The sequence below is a fragment of the Lepidothrix coronata genome, unplaced genomic scaffold (genome assembly GCF_001604755.1).
Source record: "Lepidothrix coronata isolate B3197 unplaced genomic scaffold, Lepidothrix_coronata-1.0 Scaffold407, whole genome shotgun sequence".
NCBI lineage: Eukaryota > Metazoa > Chordata > Aves > Passeriformes > Pipridae > Lepidothrix > Lepidothrix coronata.
Window position 1 is genome coordinate 43001 of NW_016690587.1, and position 10436 is coordinate 53436.

The window sequence follows — 10436 nt, forward strand, 5'->3', positions numbered from 1 at the left end:
ACCGAGCGGGACCCGCCATCGATGGGCAGGGCCTGGGGCTGGCCCTGGGCATCCCGGTACTGCAGCGTGAAGGAGTCAAAGGGGCCCTCGGGGACGCTCCACTGCAGCCCCACAGAGCTGGGGGTGACACTGGAGACCCTCAGCTCCCCCAGCACCGCCTGCGCTGGGCGGGTCTCAGATGGGGGAGGCTCAGTTTGGGGGTGCTCAGATTGGGGCTCCTCTGAGGGCAGGAGCAGCTCCTCTGGTTCAGCCGTGCCTGTGATGGAGAGTGGGTGGTGATGGGCATGGCCATCCATCTCTCCATCCATATGTCCTTTCATCATCCACTGAACTATCCATCATTCATCATTCATCCATCCATCTAGATGTCCATCCACCCATCCATCCATGTGCCAAATCCATCCATAAATATCCATTCATCCATCCATCCCATCCATCATTCAACACTCAACCCATCTTTCCACCCAATGCAACCTCCATTGTTCTGGCTCTTTCCCCCCACATCCCTCCAGACCTCTACCTCTACACTAGACCTCCATCCCATTACCCATGGAAAATTTTCCATGCATAAGGACACGCATTGGGCCACCAGCAACCCTCCAGTAATCCTGGCTTCCCCACATCCATCCAACTATTCATTTACCCATCCACATTCTTCCATCCATCTGGGCAGGAACCCACTCACCATCCAGTCAGGAATCAGTTTAGGCATTCAATTCTTCATCCATTATGATGGATGACCATGATAGTGGATGGACAATGATGATGACGATGGACAGAAGATGGATGATTGATTGATGAAGATGATGGTGGAAAACAGCAGGTGTAGGTCAATAGGTAAGTGGAAGGGTTGAGGTTTGATCAGATGGTGCTGGGGTCAGTGGGTTCTCAGTGGTATGCGGGGATGGGATGGGGATTGGATCCCATCAACCTTCCATTCCCTGATCAATCCATCCCTCTGATCTTCCCCCTCACCTGTGGCGACATCAATGGAGACACGATCAATCCTCTTCCCGCCCCGCAGCCCATAGAGGTGGAAGCGGTACCGGCGGGACGGGGACAGCCCTGGCACCGTCACCGAGCGGGACCCGCCATCGATGGGCAGGGCCTGGGGCTGGCCTTGGGCATCCCGGTACTGCAGCGTGAAGGAGTCAAAGGGGCCCTCGGGGACGCTCCACTGCAGTCCCACGGAGCTGGGGGTGACACTGGAGACCCTCAGCTCCCCCAGCACTGCCCGTGCTGGGGGGGCCTCAGATGGGGAAGGCTCAGTTTGGGGGTGCTCAGGTGTGGGCTCCTCTGGGGGTGGTGGTGGCTTCTCTTGCTCAGCTGTGGCTGTGACAGATGGGATAGGGATGGATGTGGACATCTGCTTGTCCATCCATCAACCACCCAATTATCCATCATTTATCACCCATCCATCCATGTGCTAATCCATCCATAAACAGCCATTTGACCATTCATCCATCCATCCATCTATCCCATCTACTACCCAACACCCATCCGAAGTCTCCAACCACTCCCACATCTGTCTCTCCAGATCCTTCTCCCCACTCTCTCCAGGCTTCCAACACTCCCATCGCCTATATCCCATGGACGCTCTTCCACACACCATGACATGCATTGGGCTGCCAGGAACCCTACAGCCATCCCAGCTTCCCAAATCCATCCAAACACTCATCCACCCATCCACCTTCCACCATCCATCTGGGCAGGAACCCACCCACCATCGAGTCCGGAATCCATTCAGCCATTCAATTCTTCATCCATAATGGATAGGCAGTGATAAAGGAAGATGATGATGGTGATGGATTGTTATGACAATGGATGGATGATGGAAGGTGATTGAGGAATGATGATGATGACGGATGCTGGATGCTGATGATAATGATGGAGGGTAGATAATGACAATGATGGTGGATGACAGATGATGAAGATGATGGTGGATAATGGCAGGTGGGGATGTCATCATGATAGGATCCCTTGATCCTTCCATCCTTTGATCCCTCCATCCCTCTCATTTTCCCCCTCACCTGTGATGACATCAATGGAGGTGTGGTCGATCTTCTTCCTGCCCCGCAGGCCGTAGAGGTGGAAGCGGTACCGGTGGGACGGGGACAGCCCTGGCACTGTCACCGAGCGGGACCCGCCATCGACGGGCAGGGCCTGGGGCTGGCCCTGGGCATCCCGGTACTGCAGCATGAAGGAGTCAAAGGGGCCCTCGGGGACGCTCCACTGCAGCCCCACGGAGCTGGGGGTGATGCTGGAGACCCTCAGCTCCCCCAGCACAGCTCGTGCTGGGGGAGGCTCAGTTTGGGATCTTTCAGGTTGGTGGTCCTCAGCTGGGGGTGCCTCAGTTGAGGGGGCCTCAGCTGGGGGGTCCACCGAGTGTGGGGGCAGATCATCTGAGTCAGCTGTGGCAGCAATGGAGAGAGGAAGGTGATGAACATCTGCAGCCACATGTCCATCCACATGCCTATCCAACATCCACCCAGCTATCCTTTATCCATCATCCACTGTCTACCCCCACCCTCTCCCCACCATCCCATCCCCACCCACCATCGAGCATCCACTGACCCCAGCACCATCCAATCAACCTTCTACCTTTCCACCAACCTACTGACCAATGCCCATTGCATCCACCATCACCATCACCACCATCATCATCCATTCACCATACATCATCATCTTCAGCATTATCCACCATCAGCATCCATCATCCAGCCATCCAACCAACCACCAATCCCTCCATCTCTGCACCCTCCCAAGGTCACAGCCATCTCCCCATCCTCAACCTGTCACCAGTTTCCCAGCCCAGTTCCTCTCATCGCTCCTTCTCCCCAACCACATCATCATCCACCATCAAGCACCCACCAATCCCAGGAAGCATCTGTTCAATGATTGATACTTCCCACATGCCTATTGACCAACAATCACAATCATCCATCATCTATCATCCATCCATCCTTCCCAACATAACTCCATCTCCTGGACCATCTTCTGGCTACCTCCATCCATCCATGCATCCATCCAAACAGGCCTCTTCCACCCTGTGGTGGAGGAAAAAATAGTTTTCCCCCTGGAGTTAGAAAAATGGTAACCCCCAGGGGGTGGTGACCCTTGGGGTTGAGCCAATGAGCGCTCCTGCGAAATATAAACATATCAACAACCAGACCAGAAAAGAAGGGTGGTAGTTGTTGTTGGAGGAGAGTGGCCATGTTCTAAGCCACGAGGAAGGGGCCCAGAGTCCCGTTGGGGGCTAGGCCCCCCCCAGCCCCCAGCTGGGGGGCTGCAGGAACCTGGAACGGTGTTAGACTGGGCCAGGTATCTGTAGTAAGAGCTGGGGGGAGTTCCTCCACTGGGATCAGCAGCAGAAACAGCGGCAGAAACAGCACTGACCGGAGAACAGTGGCAGAGAGCCAGAAGAGATAAGAACTGAAGAAGCAGCCAAACAAGCATGCAGCAGCAGAGAGAGAACTAAACTCTACAGAGAGAATTGGGGTAAGAACTGAAACCAAAACCCCCCAAAACCCTTTTGTGACCTCTCCTAAGTGGAGGGGGTGGACTCCCACTTGAGGGAAGTCCTGAAGTGCAGCATGCATCGAAGAGAGGAGCTAAGAAGCTCAAGGCGTCACAGAGCTGGACTGGGACGGCCAGATGGAATGCAGAGGGGGTGACCTTGGCCCCTCTGCTGTTGCTGCTAAGCTATGAGCCTGAGACAGAGCACGGGAGCTCTGAGAGAACTCTTGACGCAAAGGTTTTCAACTGAAAGCTGGCCAAAACGTTCTGACTCGAGGGAACTTGACCCCTCGAGGAAGAGACCTTCATGGGATGTCTTACACCTCATGATATGACGTGGTGAGGCGAGCCTTGTCCCTGCTATGCAGTCCACGGAACAGAAAGACCCTTGCTTGGAGTCAAAGGGCCGAGAAGGGCTTGGAGACCCCCCTCGTGTGTATCTGGAAAGAGATCCAGCTACAGCCACTGCATGGAAGAAGAGAGACTGCTGCTCTGAGAGTGGAAAGGATCCTTCCTTTTCCTTTCTGGACTTTTTTTGGAGGGAGAAGAGATTGATCCATTGTAAATACTGATTTATCATAGGAGAAATAGTTAAAGATTATGATGTATTGTAATATTTATTTGTACAGTGCATTGTGATATAATTCCCTTTCCCCCCATACTGAGTCTTCTGTAGTGTCTGGAAAACCCATCTCACACTGGGTTGAGATGTGGGAGGGGGGGCTTGAACTCGAGAATTGGATTTTAGGGGGTCTCAAACCACCACACACCCACCCACTGGTGAGTTCATTCAGTCACCATCCATCCACTCAACTCTCCATCCATCCTATCATTGTCCAGTTCTCCTGGCATCCAATAATCCTTGTGATAATCTGCCCATCCTTCTATTCACGAATCCATCCAACCCTCCACCCACTGGTGAGTTCATTCAGCCACCATCCATCCACTCAACTCTCCATCCATCCTATCATTGTCCAGTTCTCCTGGCATCCAATGATCCTTGTGATAATCTGCCCATCCTTCTATTCATGAATCCATCCAACCCTCCACCCACCCATCCATCATCCATCTCTGTGTTTATCTCTCTGTCCCTCCCTCTGTCCCTAAATTTATTTCTCCGATCCTTCCTCCCTCTGATCTTCCCCCTCACCTGTGGTGATGTCAATGGAGACGCGGTTGATCCTCTTCCCGCCCCGCAGCCCGTAGAGGTGGAAGCGGTACCGGCGGGACGGGGACAGCCCTGGCACCATCACCGAGCGGGACCCGCCATCGATGGGCAGGGCCTGGGGCTGGCCCTGGGCATCCCGGTACTGCAGCGTGAAGGAGTCAAAGGGGCCCTCGGGGACACTCCACTGCAGCCCCACGGAGCTGGGGGTGACACTGGTGACAGTGAGGTCACCCAGGACTGGCTTGGATGGGGGCAGCTCTTCTGCCTCGGCTGCAACTGCAATGGAGTGGGGACGGTGTGGGCATGGACATCTGTGTGTCCATCCACATGTCCATCCATCATCCATCTCTCCAGCCCTCCCATCACCTTTCCCCCCCTTATCCTTCCCTCTCTCCATCCGTTTCCTCTTCCTTTCATGTCTCCATCCATCATCCAACTCTCCATCCTTCTATCCATCCATCCTTCAGCCAACATCCACCCATGCCTCCATCCCATCTCCCACCCTCCGTCGGTACCTGTTTTCTCCACGTCCCTCCATGGCTCCATCAGCTCTATCCCATCCATGTCCCCCCACTGCAGCACCAGCTCCTGATTCCCACCCTCCCCTGCCCCCAGAACAGGCGTTACATGACTTCTCTTCTGCCCCATCTCCTTCATCTCCCTCCCCAGGATGTTCCTCTCCCATCCCCCCCATTCTCTTTTCAGATGTCCCTTCCTCCCCGATCCCCCCATCCCCCCTGTGCCACTCCCCTGTGATGTCCCCTTCCCCCATCCCCTTCATCCCTCAACTGCCCTCCTCCCTGGGACTTCCCTTCCCCCATTCCCCTCCTTTCCCTCCTTCCCCTCCCCTGGACATCTCTCCCGCCATCCCCTGACCACTCACTGGGATGTCCCTTTCTCCCCATCCCCGCTGTTCTGCCCCTGTCCCATCCCTGTCCCCCCCACCCCTGAGGTGTCCCTTCCCCCCATCCCCTTCCCCAGGACATCCCACCCCCTTCCCCAGGACACTCCTTCCCAATGTTCCCCCATCCTGTTCCCAGCATGTCACCCACCTGTGGTCCCCAGGAGTGTTCCATCCCCTCGGGGTTTGGAGGGAGGTCCCTGTCCCTTCCCCAGGGCCACGTGCCGGCGCAGGACATATTCCAGGATGGCACGGGCCACTGTCGGCACTGTCTGGTTGCCCCGGAGTGGGAAGTTGGTGGCCCGAAGGTGGCTTTCAAGGCGCTGGAGCAGGGACCCACTGTACGGGGACAGTCGAGCCACCAGTTCCTGCAGTGACGGGATACCCGGGGACAGTGGGGACCATGGGGACAGCTGGGACCATGGGGATTCTAGGAACTCTGAAGATAATGGGGACTTTGGGGGCACTGGAGACCCCAGGGACTGTGGGGTTGGAGGTGACTTTGGGGACACTGGGGTCACTGGTGATTCTGGGAAGCTCAGGGGTTCTGGGGATGCTGGCCACACTGGGAAATCTGGTGACACTGGGGACCTTGGGAATTCTGGAGACATTAGTGACCCTGGAGATTCTGGGGATTCTGGTGACACTGGTGATTCTGGTGACACTGGTGACCTTGGGGGCGCCGGGGATCCCAGGGACCCTCGACCTACGGGGGACGCCGGAACCTGGGGGGATGCTGGTGACCCCAAAGACCCATGTGAACCCAAGGACACATCTGGTGATGCAGGCGATGCTGGTGACCCTGGGGACCCCAGTGACCCTGGGGACCCTCGGGCTGATGGTGCCACTGCTGGAGACCCCAGGGAACCCTGAGGGGACCCTGGGGACCCCTCGTGGGGGGGCACGGCCAGGACAAGTGCTGTGGAGCAAAGGGGACTGGGGTCACTGACCTGTCCCAAGAGTCTCCACTGGGGACACCCCTGCCCCAGCTCTGTCCAAGTCCCCATTCCCAACGCTGTCCCCATCCCTGGGCCATCCCCCTCCCTGTCCCCATCTCCATGCTCTCCCTATGTGTGTCCCTAACCCTGTCCCCATCCCTGTCCCCATGTTCATGCTATCCCCACACTGTCCCCAAACCCACGATTATTCCATCGCTGTCCCCCTTCCTGTGCCATCCCTATACCACTATTGTCCCCAACCCTGTGTCATCCCTGTCCCTGTGCCATTCCCATCCCTGTCCCATCACTGTGCCACCCCTGTCCCCATGTCCCTGTTATCGCTGTCTCCATACCCATGCCACCACCTTCCTTGTCCCCCTGCCATCCCTGTCCCCATCCCCATGGCCATGCCATCGCTATCCTCAACCCCATTCTTGTGCCATCTCATCCCTGTCCCATGACACACTGTCCTCACTGCTGTCCCATCCCCACCCCTGTGCCATCCCTGTCCCTTTGACTGTGACACAGTGCCATCCTTGTCCCCATACCACCCTCTGTCCCCACGTCTGTCCCTCCATCCCCACTCCCATCCCTGTCCCCAGTGTCCCCAACCCCATCTCTGTCCCCCCCACACTTGTCCCTGCAGTGTCCCAGTTGTCCCAGGTGTCTCCACTCATGTGCAGGCGCAAGACCCCAGGCCCTCCCCATCCTTGTCCCCGTGCCACCCCCATCCCCACTCCCCTGTCCCCACCTGTGCGCAGGCGCAGCACTCCTGCTGCCCCCAGGTGAGGCCCCCGCCGGGCCTGGACCAGCAGCTCGAAGGGGCGGCCTGGGGACAGCCCTGTCACCGAGAAGGCCACAGCAGAGCCGGGCAGCTCATGTGTTGTCATGGCCATGGGGTCATCCTGGGGATGGGGACAGTGTTAGGGGACAAAGCGGACACCTTGGGGGGGATACTGGGGACACACTAGGGGTCACACTGGGGACACGTGTGGGACAGGCAGGGGACACCACAGGGGGGACACATTGCAGGGACACTTTGTGGACATGGGGACACACTGGGAAGGTGTTGGGGACACACTGGGGACACCACGGGGACACACTGAGGTCATGTTGGAGACACGTTGGGGGGATGTCTTGGGCACATGTTTGGAACACACTGGGGACACCAGGAGGGGACACACTGGAGGGACTCATTTGGGATATGTTGGGGACATGCAGGGAACAGCATGGGGGACACCATGGGTACATGTAGGGGACATGTAGGGGACACATTTGGGCCAGCCCACTGCAGTCACACAAGTGGTGTGGGGATCTCACTCTTCTAATGTCCCTGTCCCCCTTACCCACATCCCCGGCCCCCATGTCCACCTCATGTCCCCTGCCGTGTCCCCCCTGTGTCCCCACTCACCAGGGGAACAAGTGTCACCCGGTAGCCGTCAGGAGGTGGGGAGGGCCGAGGCCAGGTGACACGCAGGGATGTCGAGGTGCGGGTGGCCAACCGTGGTGTCACTGCGGGCACCTCTGCAGGGACAGCACGGGGACAGCATGAGGACACCAGGGGGACATCACAGGGACATCTATGGGATGGGTTGCCCTGGGGGCACCCTGGGACACCTTGGGGATACCATGGGGACACCATGGGGACACCAGGGGATGGGGACACCAGGGATGGGGCACTGGAGGGCCCTGGGAGGGGCACGGAGGCACCCTTGGAGACACACTGAGGTGGCACAAGAACCCCCCATGGATGGGAAAAGAAGTGAGGGAGCACTGCGGATACTGGGATGGGGGCACTGGGATGACATTGGGGGGCACTGGGGAGCTCTGGGGGGGTATTGGGACCCACTGATGTTGCACTGGACCACTCCCCCAAGCCGGGGGAACAGCCGGGGATGTTGGAGTCAGGTCACTGGGGAGCACTGGGGGGCAGATCTGGGAGCACTGGGGGGCTCTGGGAGCACGGGGGACGCTCTGGGAGCACTGTGCGGGCTCTGGAGACGCACCGATGTCGCAGTGGACGCCCCCCCAGCCGGGGGCACAGGCGGGGGTGCCGCAGTCGGGGCCGCTGAAGCCCGGGAAGCAGCGGCATCGGCCCCGCTCGCACCGGCCCTGGTCGCTGCAGCCCCGCGGGCACGGGGGGGGCGGGGCAGGGGGCGGGGCCTCGGCCGTGGGGGCGGGGCAGGCGCAGCTTCCCCCAGCGGGGGGGGCACAGAGCTGAACCGACCGGCCTGGAAAACACGGGGGGACACGAGGTCATGACCCCGCGACTCCCCAGCGACCCCCCGTGATTCCTCCAATGAACCCTCATGATTCCCAGGACCCCCCAGTGAGTCCCCCAATGACCTCCTGTGATACCCCCGTGACCCCCTGTGACTCCCTCAATGATCCCTGTGACCCTCTAAAGACCCCCCTGGGACCCCCCAGTGAATCCCCTGTGACCCCACAAAGACCCAGGGTGACCCTCCCCCGACTTCCCCAATGACCCCCTGTGACCCCCAAATGACCCCCCCGGGACTCCCCAGTGACCCTCCGAGACCCCCCAATGACCCCAGTGTTCCCCCATGTCCCCGCAATGATCCTTCAGTGACCTCCCAGTGATCCCCAATGTCCCAAATGACTCTCGATGGCCCCCCATGTACCCTGTTACCTGTCCCGGCCTGGGGCCCCCCCGTGTCCCCACAGTGTCCCCTCAGTGCCCGCACGTGTCCCTCGAGCTCCCGCAGCTGTGCCAGCACAGCCGCCAGCGCCGCCGCGCACGACTCGGGGGGGGTCTCGGGGGGGGTCACCAGGGGGGACATCGGAGGGGACACCGGGGGGGTGCCCGCCCCCCGCCGCAGCGCCAGCACCAGAAGCAGCAGCCGCAGCTCCAGGGTCACCGGCATCGTCCTGGGGGGACACAGAGGGACATAGGGGGACATAATGGGGACGTGGGGACATGGGGGGACATGGGGTGGGAAACACCGGGAGGGACAACTGGGAGAACCAGGGGGCACCCACGGGGGAGATGGGGACACACTGGGGATATTGTGGACACTTGGGGAGAAGTGGGGACATAGGGGTACACCCGGGGGGGACAGGGGCATCCGTGGGGACACAGGGACACTCATGAGGGGACATGGGGACACTAGAGGGACACCCAGAGGGACACAGGGGACACAGGTGGTGGGGACACTGTGGGGAAACAAGGGGATATGAGGACACTGGGGTGAAACCTAGGGACATAAGGGGACACCTGGGGAGGACCCACAGGGGACAAAGGGACGCCACAGGGATACCCAGGGGACACCCATGGGGGGACATGACAGGGGGACATGGGGCGTGGGGACACTGGAGGACACCTGGGGAACACCCACTGGGACACCACAGGGGAATGAGGACAAGTGTGAGGGCACTGGGGGGAAACAGGGGGACACATAGTGGGGACAGGGACATCCGTGGGACAGCCACAGGGGCACCTAGAGGACACCCGGGGACACCCACAGTGGGGGGGCCATGGACATCGTGGGGTGACTCGGGAAACACCCAGGGCACACAGGGACACGGCGGGGGGATGCAGGGGACACTCCTGGGGACACCTAGACATCAGTAAGGGACACAGGAACAGCTGTGGGGACACCCAAGGGACACAGGGACCCCCCCGGGGACATTCACAGGGACACATGGACACCAGAAGGGGACACCCAGGGGACACAGGGACACCTGGGGGACCATTACAAGGGGACACGGACACCGTGGGGGGGACACCCCTAGGGACACCGAGGGGGACACAGGGACACCTGTGGGGGGACATCCACCTAGAGACATCCAGGGACACCCACAGGGACACAGAAACACACAGACACCTCAACCCACAGCACCTCCCAGTAACCCCAGTTACCGCCAGTAACCCCCCCAGTGACCCCCAATAACA

General features: G+C 59.3%; 1 protein-coding gene across 1 annotated transcript in view; it reads right to left on the bottom strand.

The window, feature by feature from the left end:
- LOC108509806 (tenascin-X-like) overlaps nucleotides 1–9324 on the bottom strand; it is a gene marked incomplete at its 3' end in the record, with an annotated part of 27379 nt that extends 18055 nt beyond the window's left edge. Inside the window, exons 1-9 of the mRNA XM_017839386.1 lie at nucleotides 9174–9324; nucleotides 8530–8754; nucleotides 7935–8047; nucleotides 7275–7428; nucleotides 5737–6291; nucleotides 5200–5289; nucleotides 4667–4960; nucleotides 2031–2411; nucleotides 986–1332 (exon numbers count right to left, since the gene is read on the bottom strand). Of these exons, the coding sequence (XP_017694875.1) occupies nucleotides 986–1332; nucleotides 2031–2411; nucleotides 4667–4960; nucleotides 5200–5289; nucleotides 5737–6291; nucleotides 7275–7428; nucleotides 7935–8047; nucleotides 8530–8754; nucleotides 9174–9324 (2310 nt within the window). The remainder of the gene's footprint in view (nucleotides 1–985; nucleotides 1333–2030; nucleotides 2412–4666; nucleotides 4961–5199; nucleotides 5290–5736; nucleotides 6292–7274; nucleotides 7429–7934; nucleotides 8048–8529; nucleotides 8755–9173) is intronic.
- Between the last annotated feature and the right edge of the window lie 1112 nt (nucleotides 9325–10436).